The sequence below is a fragment of the Brienomyrus brachyistius genome, unplaced genomic scaffold, assembly GCF_023856365.1.
Source record: "Brienomyrus brachyistius isolate T26 unplaced genomic scaffold, BBRACH_0.4 scaffold157, whole genome shotgun sequence".
NCBI classification, from domain to species: Eukaryota; Metazoa; Chordata; class Actinopteri; order Osteoglossiformes; family Mormyridae; genus Brienomyrus; species Brienomyrus brachyistius.
This window is the reverse complement of record NW_026042432.1, coordinates 43,135-60,558: the sequence shown is the minus strand read 5'-3', so window position 1 is coordinate 60,558 and position 17,424 is coordinate 43,135. Positions and strand designations below refer to the sequence as shown.

At 54.5% G+C, this 17,424-nt stretch overlaps 1 protein-coding gene across 1 annotated transcript in view; it reads left to right on the top strand.

The window, feature by feature from the left end:
- Positions 1-2,376: 2,376 nt before the first annotated feature.
- Positions 2,377-17,424, top strand: part of znf827 (zinc finger protein 827) — a 29,935-nt gene continuing 14,887 nt past the window's right edge. Inside the window, 15 exon segments of the mRNA XM_049005188.1 lie at positions 2,377-2,794; positions 11,601-11,812; positions 11,815-11,902; positions 11,905-11,987; positions 11,990-12,123; positions 12,125-12,341; positions 12,343-12,531; positions 12,533-12,688; positions 12,691-12,744; positions 12,746-12,812; positions 14,331-14,476; positions 14,478-14,504; positions 14,969-15,067; positions 15,070-15,256; positions 15,259-15,372. Coding sequence (XP_048861145.1) covers positions 2,458-2,794; positions 11,601-11,812; positions 11,815-11,902; positions 11,905-11,987; positions 11,990-12,123; positions 12,125-12,341; positions 12,343-12,531; positions 12,533-12,688; positions 12,691-12,744; positions 12,746-12,812; positions 14,331-14,476; positions 14,478-14,504; positions 14,969-15,067; positions 15,070-15,256; positions 15,259-15,372 — 2,110 coding nt within the window. The 5' untranslated portion in view covers positions 2,377-2,457.

Sequence of the window (17,424 nt, the reverse complement as noted above, 5' to 3'; positions counted from 1 at the left end):
CCAGACGATGAATTCCCCAATGCCAGCAGCCGTGGGTCACGTGGGAAAACAGACAAGAATTCTGCTCATTTTTCAAAATCTGATCTTTATAGATTTTTAACAGCACTGAAGATGCTTTTAAGTACGGTAACTACGGATTATCGATACTGAGGGCATGAACTAATATTGCAAAAGGCTGAAACAATAAAAATATTCTTTGGTGTCTTTAAAAAAGAAAATAGGGTATATTGTAAAGGCTTGGATTCTGCCTGTAGATATTGTCATTTTTAGCAGTAGGAAGCCACACATTGCATGGGATTTCTGATTGGATGCAATTCTGCTGAAATATAGGATGGAAAGCTGTCTTGAGAAAAGTAAAACTGAAAACAACTAAAGCGGGAGGTTTTTATCTGAGTTTTTCAAACATACGTGGATCTGTAGTGTTGCCGGGAAACCACATCAGCCCAGCCTTACGCCTGAACAATGACCTTTAGGTGCAGTGGTGTGTGAGGTCACGGCTCCGTTTCCATGACGACTATCATATAATCGTCCTGCTGCAAACATTACCTCAGCAGCCTGGTATCCAAAGGGGCAGCAAAGGGGGGGGGGTCATAGGACAAACCTTGGCCTTCCCCCCCATGACATAAATACTCTGTAAACTTGCCTCCACACAACAACAGGATTTAAGATGTTGACATTTGGTTTTTGAGGTTTCTGAACAGGATCTTATACAGTTTGCATTACAGGGGCGATAATAGAAAAAAAAGTTATCTAACATCACACGAAAGTTAATGAACTTTTCCATTTAGAATGGAATAGACGGAATTGTTTCTGAAGAAATCTCCCACCCGCATCCAGGTGTCCTGGCTGTGGGGAACATTTAAGCTGCTGAGAATTACTGCGGTAGAAACACGGTACATGCTAAATGGAGCAGACAGAGTGATTAGGGGAATTCCCCTCTGAGCGCTGGGAACACCTGGTCCTGGCGCTGGGGCGGCGTCGGCAGGTGGAGGAGAGGAGAGAGGGAGCCCAGGGACGCTACTGCGGATTGCACCCTGTCTATGCCCTGGAGCCGCGCTGCTGGTCCCAGTCGGCTCGGGCAGGCGATCAGACCCAGCAACGTGACCCTTCGCCGGCATCAATTTGTTGGGCAAACATGAGCAGACGGCTGTGAAACCGAGCTCCCGGTTTTCCTTTCAAATCAAGCGGTCAATAAAATCTATAGATACTTCTGTAGTGAGTGACGTTCCAGCGAGAGGCTTCCCCCAAGCTGCTCCCCGACGCCCCGTCCACAAGCACCGAACACGTCATCAAACTACGAGCAGATCCTCACCCCATGACCGAGACCCTCGCTAACAGTGCAAGTTCAGACTTTGCACTATGAACAATCTTGAGAGTCATTCGGGTCCTTAATGAGCCGTAGTAATTAATATTCAGACTTGTTTTAATTAATATCACCTCAGCATCCTGCTCTGGAGTTCTCGATAATATATTTGTTTATTCATATTTTTTACAGCAAATGCAGTGAAAGATTTAACTGCGTATGCAAACATGCACAGGTACTGTGATTAAACATTAAAGGACACGCATGTATTCTGTGTCTTAATTATTGCAGTCATGTAGCATGTGAATGATGTCTGAATAAATATATAAACTTTAGATTTAAGGCTTGTATCGCAGCAGCCCAATACGTGGGCTCACTAGCATCGGATACGGATGTTAATCAGCTCGTCTTGTATTCTAATTAGGAATATACAAACTGTGTGTCAGTCACCTGTGGTCAGCCGAGAGCTGTAATTAGGGCATTTGCTAATTGCTGCCATAACGAGCTTCTTGCGCCTGGGTCTGAGTCAAAGCAGGACAGCCAGAAGCAGATGTAGTGATACCGTGACTGAGGTGTGCGCGTGCGAGGGGAGGGGGCACACATACCTAATGACACATATCGCGACAGATTCCCAACAGGAAGCCAATAATGACTGCTCTGATAGATACCATCACGGCTAAACTAAATGCGTGCTTAATTTTATTTAAAAAATAAAAAAAAACAATATATTAAACTATTATAAATTGTTGCACCATAGTGACAAGAATGTGTAAAAAATGTTTACTTTTATACTAATTTATAGTTTTATTAAGGGAAAATTGATACTACTAACATTAATACCGAATTTCTCTATTTTTGCAAAAGAAAATTAAAAATCGATTGCTTGGTGTTGTCCTGCTTGTGAAAATAGAACTGAATTATTTACATTTCAGGTTTAGCGTGAACGAATTTTTTTCTTTTTTGCGTGTGCACGCTACCTGTATAATTACACGCACATATGCACACGGAGAACTGTAACGCCAGATAAAGATATCCATCGGATCCATGCATTCAGCATACACCCTAAAAGCCTATGTGTCCCTTCGAGGGCTCGCCGTGTGCTGCTGCGCGAGCCGATCCCCTGTGTGTGTGCATGAGTGTGCGCGCGCGCGCGTATGTGTGTGTGTCTGCTCCGCTGCTGCTGCCCTTTGATCCCCGCATTAGTGTTAGTTAGGGCTCGGAGACACACACTTTGCACAGAGAGCAGCCATAGTCAAGACACGGCAACAACACCACCGCCGCCGCCGCCTCCCCCCCGTGTCCCCGCTACCGACAATACGCTCCGAGCCGAGGACAGCCAGGTGCACGGCGAGCCCCTGCCATCACACACTCGCCTACTATTTCAATGGAAAAAATCCCTTTTCTTCGTATCCCTAAACAAGGAGGAGGAATGTGAAAAAAGGGGGGAAAATGCCCGGAGGAAGCAGGAGCAGCCCAAGCGCCTGCCGTCACGTAAGTCGATTTCTGAATTTGCAAAGACTGTCGTGCTTTTCCCTTTTTTTTCTCCCCCGAAACGGCTTTGCGTGCGTTTTGCGCAGTAGTTTAGGGTTAAAGAGGTGAAACAAAGACGCGGCGTAGGTTATTTCTCCTTTTTTTAGGTCTCTGCTAGGCAGCCATGTTGGCGATGAGCAGCCTGGCGAGCGAGTGTGTAAAGCAGCACGCCGGACACTAAGCGATCGCTAAAGGTCCTGCTACGGTCACTCATGGTGTGTAACGCTGCTAAACGCCTTTATGGCAGGCAAGCGCTTTTTTTCCTCCTCCATTCTTTTTTTTCCATTTCCCCCCCCCCAAGCTTATCTGTCCATGGAGCCGCGTCTGCTCTCTTGCAGGAGAAAGGGGAGGATCGGAGGCTCTGGCCGCTATAAAGCGAAGGGTCAGTCGGATCAGAGGAGCCAGGCTACATTCAGGCTTCCGTGCCCCGGCGGATCCTGACGCCGCTCGGCAACTTTATTCCCCTTTCTGTTGTTGGAGGAGGAGGAGAGGAGGAGGGGGAGAGAGGAAAACATCAAACTTTCCATATGCTACGAAAAAAATGAACATCGCTTTTCTGTATTTTAATGCAGAACGTTCAGGAGTCGGATGGGACTTTCTAAAGAGTATTATTATCGGTATCGTTTTGCAGCTGCGATCCCCCTCCCCTTCCTCCCATCCAGCCCTGGAGGTCTCCGTGGGTACGATCAGCCCGTGTCGAACCCCCTGGTCGGTCACCCTGAAGTTCAGGGCTTTTTCCTCCCCCCCGTGCCTCTGCGGCCATCCATTGCAGACACACCACGATCAATAATAACCCGGCGCACGAAAGCACGACGGTGCCTTACGGAGCCTCCGCCATTACGGACGCCTGCAAAATTGATTACCGGGACACCTATCAATCGGCATTATTCCTCATCCTCCTCCCACTACTTCTCCTGACCATACGCAGCTAGGATGTTTAGATTGTGCTTTTTAATAATAATATAAAGATGCGCAGTACCCTCACCGTCCACTAGAGGCCGCAGAATGTGCAAACCGTGATCTAAAAGACTCCGGTGTGGCGATTTTTTACTCAGCAAAAGGAAAATGGGGAAAAGATACAATTAACCTCTAATACAGGGGTGCAATACGAATGATGTTCTAGGTAATTATAGTTGATTGAGGAATGCTGCATGCAAATTGACTGTAGTGCGGGGCAAATTATTTAGTATGTAAACAGTTAAGTCTAGGTAGCTAAAACAGCTGTTCAGCGAAATTATCTGTAATTACAGAAGTGTGCGGCAAACTATAATTGATGTTGTTGTCAGTTGCCTTTGTTTTCTGCGTCGCGGTGCGGGCATATGCGCTATGCTCCCTGAATTTTACAGGAGGCTGCAGGTTGAGACCCCGCCGTCTAATCTCCGGGTCTTTTGGATAGTCAAGCGTTTTGAGACGTGGCTCAATCTGCGGAGACCCAGTGCTGGGATTTAGGTGAAATGCTTTTCAGATGCACTTTTCCTGCATGACATTAGTCTGTTTCATTAGTTATGTAAAGTTTATTTGTTTAAAATATGAGAAATATGTGGTGGTACAGTATAAATAGCAGAGCTTTACTGTTGTGTCTGTTTGAACTGAAATCTTGTCTTGTTTAGTGCTCCTCTGTCCAGATTCACTAGTTGCGTCTCTCTGGTGTTTTTATAGTTTTAAAAAAAACATCCTGTTGTCCTGAACGTAGGCCCACTTTTGGCAAACAGTTTTTCGGATGGAATATGGACCCCCTCTAATTGAGGGGGGGGGGGGGGGGGTTAAATGAACTAATTTGCCTTATGATGCTTTTGGTGGAGATGGACCTTAACGAGTCCCGGGGCAGCCTCTCCAGGGTCGACGCTCGACCCCAGCAGTGTCATGGTGTCGTGACCTCGTGGTGGAGCTAAGGTCCAGTGACCCGATACGTTGGCTGTTACAAGGCAGTTTATGCGGCGTCTTACTGCACCATTGGAACACCTGGCTGAAGCTAACCTGTAACATGCGCGTTTGTGCCTACAGTGGTCTGGTAACGCATCCAGTGTGAGCTTCTGTCTGTCCTGCTTTGGATTGGCTCCTGTATGTATGACTCTGTCCTTCCAAGCGTTTGGAAGATGGATGGATGGATGGATGACATCTGCAGAGAAAATCGTAACTTGGTCTGTAGCAGAATCCCTGAGATTTCACAGGTTTTGTCACATTCTTGTGCTGAAATGCTGGATGATGTGTCCAGGTCAAAGGTCAGCTGAGGGTCAAGGTCACCACTCGCGCCTTTTGTCCCGCTGATCGGCTCCTGGGTCACGACGGCCCCGTACCTGATGTGCCCGGTGCGGGTTGTACCGGCCGCGTACGAGGCCACTGTAGTGGAAGTGAGTGTCGCCCCCACCCCCCCCCCGTAATGGTGTGTCATTGGCCCTTGCGTCTCCTAGTGATTACAGTGACTTTGTGTGGTCAAGGGCTCGAAAACCTTGGATTAAGGGGAGGGGAAAAAAAAACGGAAAGCGAGGTGGTTTTCCATCCTTCCCTTGGCATCGGATTTCTCCAGAATTACTGCCCGCGCTCCGCCGTTCTGCGTACCAGCCTGGCGGGTCGGGCCCAGCCGGCTAATGACACCCGGCTTCTGCAGGAAAGCGAGCGGGATACCCACAGTCGTCACGCCGACGGTTCGGGGGGGGGGGGGGCTTCTCACCACATGTGTGTCACGTGTTAGGGATAGTGGACCAGAGATCTAGTAACATCCTTCATTCCGTTGGAGGGGGGGGGCTCCTGATTAGAACAATGACAGTCTAATAAGGGGACATCCTATTGGTCTGTTGGACTCCGCATGTGTCCAAGTCGACAAGATCAGATCAGACGCTACTGTAACATGTAGGATATGGAAAATCTGCTTAAAATGACCTCGCTGCTAATCGTCTCCGAGATCTTCAAGAGGCCTTTCCCCCGCCGCCTACAAAAACCGAGGCAGGTTATCTGAATTCTTGTCACCCCTAAAAATAGAGGTGGTTCTCGTCTCCCCGTGCCTGGTGCTCCCAGAGATTCCCGCCAGGTTGATGAATCCCGGTGTGTGACACAGAGCGCCGGCCTCCTTTGGCCGCTGGGCACCGTCCGTCTCCCATTGGCGGGAATTGGGCTGTGTTTCCTGAGGCCTGGCCGCTCTGGGAGGGCAGGGTTCTGGAGAGCTCGATTTTTCGGGCTGCCAGGCCGTTTGGCAGATCGACATCGTGCTGTATCGGGTGGCTCCCCCAAGCCTTTGGGCCTGGGGGACCGTATTTGGTTGTGGTACCCCGACTGTCGCCTGTGTGAGCCGGTCCCAAACACTTGTGGTCTAAAGGTCTAAAAATATTGTCTGGGGAAGATTTATATTATGAAAAATGAGGGGGTGTGGCTTATTAAATTCTTAAGTGCTCAATTCTCTGGAAGAAACTGTGCGATGGGAGTTTCAGGAAAGAATGATTGATGATTAACCCGCATCGCAGATTTTGTCTTAAAAATCGGCGGGCGGAGGTGCCGGAGTTGACCGCGAGCCCGACGGCGCGCTGAGAGGAAGTGGAAGTCCTCCGCAGATGCCAGTGAATTAGGATCCGTGATCCTGGGGGGCCGGTTTGGCCGCTGGCCCGGCCCGCGTGGCGGAGAGTAACCAGCTAGCCAGTACGGTTCTGCCCGGCCTGAGACCGGGGAACCCCGATAAGCTCGGAAAGCGGATCAGGCGACAGGGAAGCCTGCGCGAGGTTTCCGTTTTCGACGTCTGATCGTGCTTCGGCCAACTGTGTTTAAGATAAAAACGTTTCGTGAGTTTATATCCATTATCAAAAATCACCCTGATGCGAGCGAGGGACTTGCCCTGATTGGAGTTTCTGAATCGCTGTGTTTTCTTAAATTTCAGGAATGATAATATTTGGATTATTTCTGCAAAGCATTTTCTAGGAAACGGTAGTTATCCAAAGTGTAAATATTGCTTTGTTGGTAAAATAAGTAGCACATTTTATACACACCTTTATAGAGAGCATTTCAAATTGGTCTCTGGGCAGTTTGTTGGCAAATGTTAGTAAAAACAATCCTCAGTGGTGTCCCGTAATTACAGTAAACGTACGTGTCGCTCTAGTGAGGCTGTGTCCGGCCTGCTGCAGGTAACAGATATGGGCCTTCGCATCTCCTGTAATGGGGGTTTGGTAGGTAGGAGGTGGAGGGGAAGGCACCGATTACAGAGGCCCCTCCTGAGGAGTGTCCTGTGTTTAGGGGGAGCGGATTAAAGGAGTTTGCGCAGAGACTCGCAGTGGTGTATCTGTGGCCTGGGGGCCTGTCTTTCAGAGCCGCCGTATGTGCCGACGGTCCGGTCATGGGCGACCCTCAGGCGCCTGCGAGTCCCGACACGAATGCAGCAGCGCATGAAATGCGATTCTATTCGCACATGCAAATGGCCGCGCGTGCCGCAACCTTGCAGAGACCTGCTCCGTGTCGCTTCGCTGCCGAGCGACGGAGTTGGGGCGGGGGGGGCAAGGGGGGGGGCGGCCGGGGACGGACGTCAGCCGAGAGGGCCGTGCCCTGTAGCCGAGAGGGCCGTGCCCTGTAGCCGAGAGCGACCGCCGAAAGGAGACCGCAGGTTGCAGCCGATCGTCACTCTCGGACGCCCCCCGGGGGGATTGGGCCGAAACAGATGCATTTATACTTTGTCCAGAAGGTTTTGAGATTAGCAGTAATCCTCCCTGAAGCCCATTAAAAAGCTCATTTGGCAAACGTCAGGTGTGGGGCTGGGTTGGGGGGGGGGTGGGTGGCTCTCCTTCCCTTAACACCACGCGCTTGTCATCCTTCAGGGACGTGGCCACGTAGAGAGCAGTTGTTCTCTAGTCTCTGGTATAAGCCACCCCCCCCCACTTCCCATCACCTCCTGCTCCCAACGACGTATACTCTAGCATGTGAAACCGATGGTGTCTGCCTTGTGGGGGGGGGGGATAATTGACCTCCCCATCATATCACAGATGGTTGTCATAGGAATGGGCCCGATGTTACGGGACTGACCTCGTTGTCTATTGTTTGTGAGCTGTAGGTTTGGAGGTAGGTAGAGGGAATGGGGGGGGGGGGGGGGCGGGTACGTGGTCTCTGCCTCTGCTGCCGTCCTTGGCATCCAATGTTTAACACGGAGACGGGAGCGGGGCTGCCACCCCCCCGAGTCTGACATTGAGCAGGCCAATCATGATTACTGTCCTCAGGCTTGAGTGACATGGAGGTAGGACTGGCTTCCTGCTCTCTCCCTCGTGCAGGAGGAGAAGCCCCCTTTTCTTGCGGGTGACTGGGCCCTGCTGGGTGTCCAAACTCAGCAGATACCTTTCAGACCCCTAAGCCTCCCCCCCGTGCCAGACCGGACACCCCCATCACCTGTTAAGTCGCATCCTCTCCCGATTGTGTGCCGACCTCCGTTGGACAAAAGGCAGCATGTTGGCAGCATGTTAGCAGCAGGACCCTGATTGGCAGGGAGGTTGGTACGTTTTAATAACGTTAAAGGTGTGCCGGTGGAGCACGTCCATGCGCATTCCCGGACAGCGTTTATGTTTCTGATCACTGGCAGCGTGTTTACATCCCCCTGCACTTCAGTACCAGCGATCCGTAGCTCCTTTAACGCCTTCATGTGACAAACGCCTTTATTTAATATTTATTTAATTGAAAAATCTGCTGCCTCTGTGGATCGCTCGCGTAAATCTGCGTTATCAGCACGGGGATTGCGCCTTTACCTCAGGGGGGCGCTCTCCTTCCGCCGGATCCAGCGCACCACCAACCCCCCCCCCTCCCCCACCCTCAGGGCGCTCGGCACAAAGACCCACAGCCGCATCTGTGCCGAGGAATTGGAAGGGCTTGGGGTGAGCTTTCCCGCTCGGCGTCCAAGAACGCTTTTCTTTCCTGTTTCACCCCTGGCATGCTGCCCGGAGTGCCCACGATGCTGAGAGACACAGGCGGTGAATTACAGGGCGCGTTGGATGTGTGCGGGGCGTGTGTGCCACTCTGCATATTTCACTGGCTCTGAGTTTACAGGGAAGTACCCTGTCAGCGTTGGTGGGTGGGTGTGTGTGGTCAGTGGTCCCCCCCCCCCCCGGGCCCCCCAGCAATGGTTTCCAGGCCGTTCTTGAGTACTTGAGCAGTATTCGGTTTCTAATTTGGTATAGCCCCTCCCTATGTGATTGCCTTCCACATATGTGTTAAATTAACCATTATTGATAGGCTGGGCTGTTTCGGAGCAGGGGGGGGGTTCTGTTTCAGCACTAGTTTTTACTCAATAGGCTGGATGGGTATGTGGATGGGGGGGGGGGGGGGGGGGGGGGGGGGGGGGCAAATTTTATAGGAAGTGACCCAGTCTGACCAGTATGCGCATGACAGTGGTGTAAACAGCCTATGTGTCCCCCCCCCTTTATGAAGTACTGGGTGGGGGGGTGTCAGGAAAACTGAAGGAAGGGGAAGAGGATCCCACTTAGCGGACAGAAAGCGGGGAGAGGGGGCATGATTAATGCCCTGGGTCCGGGCACCTGGATGTGCCGTTATCTTTGGCCTTAAGAGGGCAGAGTGAGATTCTGATGGCAGCCCAATTAATGGAACAGCCACCCCCGCGCCCCCCCCCCGCCCCGGAGCCACATGCGGTGCGTAGTCGTGTCTCGTATTGTCTGCGGTGCTGTAATAAGCTGGGCCGGCCGTGGTTGGCGCTCATTAGCATGGCCCGGGGGGACACCCGGCCTGACCCGAAATCACCACCTCCGGTCCCCCCACAGCCTAAACCGCGGCTGTGTGTGTGTGTGTGTGTGGTGTGTGTGTGTGTGTGTGTGTGTGTGTGTGTGTGTGTGTGTGTTTTAATGGCCGCCCTTTGCGCTACAGGAGCCCTCCTCTGTTTGAGAACATCAGAACCAGAACGAGGGCGTTCAGCGCCTGGGTGGAGGAGCAGGACGAGACGCCAGGTCATGGCATTTCCTTAAAAGAAGGCCAGCCCGTCACGCTGGGGGACCTTCGGGGTTTTGGGGGCTTGGGGGGAAGCGGAATGGGAAGGATCCATTTTGCCGATTTGTAAAATGTGGAATAAATGAGGGCGTCCAGACGCCGGAGTGAACACTGCGCTGTGCTGATGACACATGACATGCGGACGCCCCGGTGGGATGAGGGGTGGGAGGTGTCTGCACTCCTGTCTCCTACTGGACTGGGAATGCCCCTGCCCCCCCCCCCCCACACACACACGCACTGATCTGGCCATTTTGGATGTGTTGCAGAGTAGCCGCAGTGTGCTGGCAGGCAGCCTTGGCATGTCATGTGATCAGCGACCTGTAAATGACCCCCCCTCCCCGCCCCCCCCCCCCCCCCCCCACTCGGGCCCAGTTTCAGCATGTTGGCTTTGCAGGAGTCGGGTGAGGCAGCGCTCTGTTCGACGCAAAGGGCATGTCCGGCGCTCTCATGGGCAGGATCCAAACACGCGCGACAGCAGCGTGCCGGAGTCGTCTCCACGGAGGGGGATTGGATCCGTTATCCGTCTCGTAATTCTGAGCCCAGACGTGTGAGAGTCGTGCGGCGGACGCAGTCGGTTTGGATGGGAGCCCTTTTGTAAAAGACTGCGTTCAGATATCGTAAACGGTTCACCGTGTCTTTGGCGCGGATAGTGGGGTCTGCGGAAGGGTGCATCGATGCTGGAGGGAGCCGAGCGTCTCCTAGACGACCGTCCTCGGCCACACCCACCTCTGATGTCACTCCTAACGTCGCCAGCGGCGATCTCCCCCTCGTGTGACAACCTATCACAGGGCGTCTTGACGGACGTCTCACCTCGTGTAGCTTAAACCGTTCGGATCCTAAGCCCGTGACCTTCCGGTGATTCCGCTCCATGCCTCCTAGAACCTAGTAGACCCTCTCCTGCTCGCTAATCAGGTTTGGTTGGCATGGGGTGGGGGTGGGTGGGGGGGGCTTAACGAGCCCCCGAGTGGATTACAGGAGTCCATCCTCTGACGGCTGGGTGGGTTTTTCGGTTCCGTCTTGCCAAACCCGTGTTTCCAGGATGCCCGTGTGGAACCTGTGATGGTTCTGATCCAGCAGGGGCCTGTGTGCACTGCTGTGGGCCCAGTCGGCCTGCAGTACATCAGCAACGTCAGTCTGCTCATCGCTGCCCCCCTGTGGGTGGAGTTAGTCTGCTTCTATTCTCCCTCCTGCCCTCCACTCTTAAATCAGGACTGACTGATGTGTGGTGTGTGTGTGAGAGAGAGAGAGAGAGGAGAGATGAACAGAAAAAGACTCGGTAGGCAGCAGGTCAGTCTCTCTCCGAGTACGATGGTATTTCTCTCCGTTTCGCTGCATTTCACTCCTTTAATGAAGGTAAACGCAGAGTCCCGGTTCTGCAGCCCCTCTGCTTTGTTCCTCCGCGTCTGGCTCACCGTGATGTTTTCCTTATGAATATTGATACGGGGACTGTATATTAATGACCCTCCGCGACCTTAACCCTTTCCTCATTGGCTGGTCGGCGACTATCCGCAGCCTCATGAATATTAATCCGCCTCGGTAACCTCCATTACCCTAATCTCTCCCGTCTCGCCTCCCAGAAGGGCCCGTCGCCATGGTAACCCCTTCGCCAAACTCCTTCAGACCCCGGGAGGAATATGGTTAAAAGACAGAGAGCGGGTCTTTGTGCATGGCGGCGGCGATGGAGGATTACACACACTTTACACGAGTGTTTGCGAGCGCGTGCCCGGTGCGTGAATCGGCGCGATATTTACAGCGCGGCCCCTTCTAGCTCCCTCCTAATCCCACGGCCTTTTCCCGCCCGCCCCCGCAGATGCCGACCCTGCTGAGGACGAGCCGGCGGGCCGGGAGCCCGGCGACGAGGACGGCTGTTCGGCAACGCCTCAGACACCGCCCTCGGAATCCTCCTATGGGGACGTGCAGGATGACCTCCAGGCGACCCCTGATGGACCCCCCCGGCCGGAACAGGACACGTCGGCAGAGAGCTCGCTGGGCTGCCCCACGCCAGTGCCCCGGCTTCCCTGGATCTACTAGGGTTGGAGGGGGACGCCTTCCGGGCTGGATCCTTCGCGGGGCAGGATGCCCTGGTGTCCCTCTACCGGGACGCCTCGCAGGCGCTGGCAAGCCGCTGAGCAGCAACTTACGGCGCCTCCTGGAGGTGGGGGAACTGAGCCTGCAGGCAGGTGGCACAGACTCACCGCCCCCCCCCTGGGCCTGGGCCCTGGCCTGGCCCTCCTGCCACCTTCCCATCACGCCCAGCTGAGTGCGCTCGCCCGGAAGCTGGCCTGCGGCGGCGGTAACAATAACAGAGGGTCCACGACTGGCTCGCCTGCCTCCTCGGCCCCCCCCAGCTGGCATCAAACAGGAGCCCTGTGATGGGGGCGGGGCTGGTGGCTTCGTGTGGCCCCCCGGGGCTGAGGTGTGGCCCCCATCTGGCTGCTCTGTGCCCAGCAGCAGCCTCTCGCCAGACTCGGCCATCCAGAAGCTGAAAGCGGCTGCCAACGCCGTACTGCAGGACAAGGGCGCTGCGGCCGCTTCCCTCCGCTTCCTCCTCTTCTTCATCGTCGTCGTCGTCCTCTTCCTCCTCATCCTCCTCATCCTCCTCCATTCCGGCCACTGGGGGGCGCTCCGAGGAGGCAGCGGCCGCCGTGCGCTTTGACGCCTTCGGCTCGCCATTCAACCCGCAGTCGGCCAGCTCCACGCTGGCAGCGCTGTCGAAGAAGGTGAGCGAGAGGGGTTTCGCTGGGCCCCCAGGCGGACTCCCAGGCCTCCGCTGGCTCCTTCCTTTCGCTGGTCTCCCGCACCTCCTCCGCCGCACTCCTTAAGGAGGTGGCCGCCCGCGCTGCCGGGAACCTGTTGGCCGACATGAAGGACCCGCCGCTGACGCCAGTGCCCCTAGCTCCACGGAGGATGTTAAGCCCCTGCTGGAGAAGAGCCAAAAGCCCCCGACGCCCAGCCCAGACCGTGGACCTGCTCCTGCCCTCCACCCCTAAGGGGAGGACCAAAGCCAACAGCAGCCAAGGAGGTATCGCCCCCCGCAGGCTCTCTGTGCTAAACCTCCTTTAATTTGAGCTGCGTGTGTGTATGGGGGGGTGGTGGGGTGTTTTTTCCTTCTTAAAACGCAGCGGAGGTGAAAGGTCATGGCCTCTGTGCAGCCCGGCTCAGAAAACATCGTTTCTTCCTCCCCTCGCTCGACACTCCGGGGTTTTTATAGCTATTTTTTTTCCACTCCTTTTTTTTTCTCCATTTCTCTGCATTTTTCTCTGCCTCAACCCCCCCCTCCAAATGGAAATAAGATGTTATGTTTATGTCACGTTCCCTAATCTAGCAGCCAAAGTTCATGCCTCCTCTTGCGCTCCACAGAAATGCTTTTACGGATTCTGGAAGCGGAATTCCGGCCCTCGTCTCGGTCGCTTCGAACCCGCGGTCGAGTGTCTGATTAACTCCCACGCCCCCCTCAGTAGCACCCCCCCCCCCAACCTCACTCCTGTGGAGGCGTAATGGCCAAATGGAGCTCTTGAAGGTCCGGTACGATGGCTCTGTTGGGGGCTCACTTTTGCCTCCCAAGCCGGCCTCTCAGCCTCGGCTCCTCGCACGGGCAGCAGGAGGCCCACTCGCCAGCCTCCCTTCCAGCCCCCCCACCCCGGTCAAATTCCAGGCCAAGCATAGCGATCATACTTTCCGTTTCGTGGGCGCGAGGTGCACAGCGGCTGGCTGCCGCAGCTGTACCTTCCAGATGCACGTCAGGCGTCCGTAGACAAAAAGGAAATTGGGCGAGTTTAAAGCAGCCGGCGGCGTGATCCCAAAAACGACAGGTGCCTCACACTGAGAGATAACGCACATCACCATCAACGAGGTTATTCAAAAGAGTGCCAGGCACTTAAAATGCTAGTTAAGTAATTATAATGTCACTCTGTTAGGGATTTTTTTTCCCCTTGCCCTGACTGAGGGAGGATTACCTGAAATGCCTCTTTCTACCTTCTGTCCTATAGGTTTATAACGAGACTTAATTTGTTTGAAATACTTTTAATAAAACTGATGATGTCATTCACAAGCATGCATTTCATCGCCTGTTCTGGGGCGGGGACTGCTGATTCGTAATTGGTCCCCGTGGCTGTCCGTCAGCTGGTGAAGACGTGGACGAGGACATAAAGTGGGGCAGTGTAGGGGTCCCGAACCAGCAGGTTGCGGGTTCGGACCCAGGATGGCTTAGTGCCGGAATGCTAAGAAGGGTTTGCGATCTTCTATTGAAACTTCACATAATGATAATTACACCCATGTGTGCGGGTAACAATGAAGGAACAAACGCCCCCCCCCATCCCTGATGTCCGTCTGCCAGCACACTGAGGATCGTGAAAGTGGCTATAGGTCCCAGTGTGTGTGTGATCATAAAACGGACCCTTTACCGTAGATGTTAAACCTCGGAAGTAGTTCTCTCTGGCATTCAAACCTGCACTCATCTGGTGGAAACTCCCAGTTTGTCATTAATAATAATGCTAATCGCAGTGACGCTCCTTAATGATGGCGCCACCGCTATCCACAGGCTCTCCAGAGGACGGGGGGAAGCCCTTCCAGTGCCCTGTGTGCGGCCTGGTCATCAAGCGGAAGAGCTACTGGAAGAGGCACATGGTGATCCACACGGGCCTCAAGAGCCACCAGTGCCCGCTGTGCCCCTTTCGCTGCGCCCGCAAAGGACAATCTCAAGTCCCACATGAAGGTACAGACCCCCCCCCAGGGCGGAAAATCAGGCCTTGGCTTCATATATCAGAATATATAAAATATTCAGTAAAATTAGAAGACGGTATGTAGACGGTGTGTAGCTCAGGAAGCTGGGTGTCTGAGTCCCAGTCCGGTAGGTTGTGATTTTGAATCCCAAGTCCAGGGGTAGTAATCATACCAGTGTTGGGAAGGAGCAAATCTGGTCCTACAGAGCTACAGTAGCTCTCTAGGAATGGGGTTGGAGACCCCTGCACTAGGACCACTGGCTTGATTCCAAACCTGCTTCACATGGACGTTGCTTTGTGTAAATGTATCTGCTAAGTAAAGATGTGAGGCAAACGGCGACAAACAGCAACCAATCAACAAAGTTATAATGAATACTGAATGCTATTGGTTGCTATTTGCTATTGGTGTTGACCTGAACCTGATTGGCTGGTGCTGATCCTTGCCCCGCCCCCCCAGGTCCACCAGCACCAAGACCGTGGCGAGACCTTCCACTGCGAGCTGTGCCCCTTCACCTCCTCGCGGCACTTCAGTCTGAAGCTGCACATGCGCTGCCACCCAGCACTTTCCCCCGGTCCGAGGTCAGCGTCAAGGAGGAGGTCGCCACGGACACCGAGGCGGAGACCGGCGCCGAGGAGGAGCCCATGGGCGGAGCGGACGGCGCCACCGCGGGACCATCGCCGTCTGAGCACCTCCGCGTCAAGGAGGAGCCGCAGGAGCGCGACGTCTCCACACCGGCCTCCTTCTCCTCCATGGCGACCCCCCCAATGTCAAGTTCAGCCCCCCCGGGCCGACCGCGGCCTCCCTTTTCAGCCCCGACATTTCCACCAAGACGGCCACCGACCTGCTCATGAAGATCTCAGGTATGGGCCGGGGGGGGGGGGGTTGCAGGCGGGTAGACCAGATTCTAAGTGGGGGAGCGTAACAGAGGCCTTAGTTCATATAGACCACCCAACATTATCATTAGCCAATGATGTGTTTTGAGTTGGTATGTGACAAGGGAAGGGGCCAATCAACATTGAGCTGGGGCTAATGCCCCTGTAGCTCCCGCCCCTGGCTTCAGGTAAGCTGGGGGTGTTTCTCAATATGTGTACTTGACTGTACCCATTTTCCGTCACCCCTTCTATTGCTGAAGACCAGGTCCAATCCTAAGAACAGAAGTACAGAGGACGGTACAAGTCCCCGCCCCAAAAATCAAGGACCTTCCTCACCGAATGAGACCAATCCATGATTCATTGCGCCCCATGTTCGTTCTTCGGGAGGAAAGTTAGCAAGACCGTTCCTAGCCCAAGACCACGTGTACGATCTTTGTGTTTTTGGCATGGAGAGACATCCATGGTGACCCCTAGCTTGCCGCAATCGCAAAGGATTGGTACGGCCTTCCCAGAATGCTTCAGGGCTATAATCGGTTCGGACTTATGGGTGCTTCCCGGGTTGTAGAAACTGAGTTCTCGCCCGGCACAGGTGGTCCAGCTTGGCGTCGTCCATGCCCGGCTTTGCCCATGGGGGTGGCCCAGCCCCGCCGCAGAAGCCCCAGGCTCTGAAAGATCAGCTCACAGAGGATCTCGGAGCTCGTTGGCGCTGCATAATTACACCGTCATCTCCGGGGGGGGGGTAGCGCAGAAAACACAGATCATTAGATTAATTAATAACTCCATGCATAATTCATCATCAGAAATGAATCGCTTTTGGGGAGGCTGCTTATGCCCCCCTCCCTCCTGGCGCCCCCATAGCCCTTATAGAGTGTGGGAGGTGGGGGGGGTGACTCTCCCATCTGGTCCCAGGAGGGTATGGGGCCCCCCAGGAGACAATAATGTTACATAAATAGGCTCCAATGGGGCAGCAGGGGGGGATGGGTGTTTGGGGAGGTGTGAGTGAGTAAACAGGCCATAACACCGGTGCTGTGTCACTGGGGGCCGTTGGTCCCGGGAGGGGGTGCGAGTCAGAGGTGGGCCTGTGCATACGGGACCCCTCCCCCCCCCCCCCCAGCACGAGGATCCATCATCTTGGTGTCGCTGGCAGGTGCAGGCCTGCGAGAGCCTTTCCCGAAATCCCTCAGCAATCCGGCCTGAACTTTCCACGACCCCTGACCTTTACAGGAACACACTTCGGGTTTTTTGTCCCTCCCTGCTTGCTGTTGCTGGTTTAAAATGGCCTTGTTCGATTTAAGTCTGTCGCCCGCTGTCCACTACAACTGGCAGGATTGGTTTACTCTGGGGCAGCGACTGACATGGGCGGGTGAGGATTATGGGTAGGATACAGGTTCGGGAGTTTTGACACTAGTAGGGCTGGGTGTGGACTTTGAGCACCAGCGGGAGAATTCGGCATCATTCTGACACGCAGCATGGATCCCGCCGGAAATCCTTGGTGTTTGCGGTGCCCTGGCCAGGAGTGAGCCCAAACACGGCGGGTCCCGGGGGTGTGTCGCGTTCCCCGCTCAAACCGGAGCAGGCCGTGTGCCGAGCGTGCCGTGCTGTCTGGTCCGACACGCCGCAACACGCTCCTCATTAGAGGACGTCCTTCTGGGCTCCGCCCGCTGACACCGGCCCACGTGGCGTTTCCAGCTGGCGAGGGCAGCTGACAATCCCCCCCCCCGCCTTTGCCCCCTCATTAATGAGCCCCTTTTTATCCAGCGTGGGCTGGTCATATGTGCCCTCGGTTGTGCGAGCTGGCAGGAGGGTAGCTAACAAGTGATCCTGGTGATTCAGGATCTACCCCATGGTAGTGGCGCCCCCTGGTGGGCAGGGCCGCTGAACATCCCCTCCGGATGGTTTCGGCTCCCTGCTGGCTGCTTGTGGCCACTCGCCTCACACGGCTCTCCGCGTCTCTCGTACCCACAGCGGGGATAATCGGAGCTTTCGGCTCAAGAGCGACCGTGTCGGGGGCCATCTGTTCCAGCCGTCCGCTTATTAATT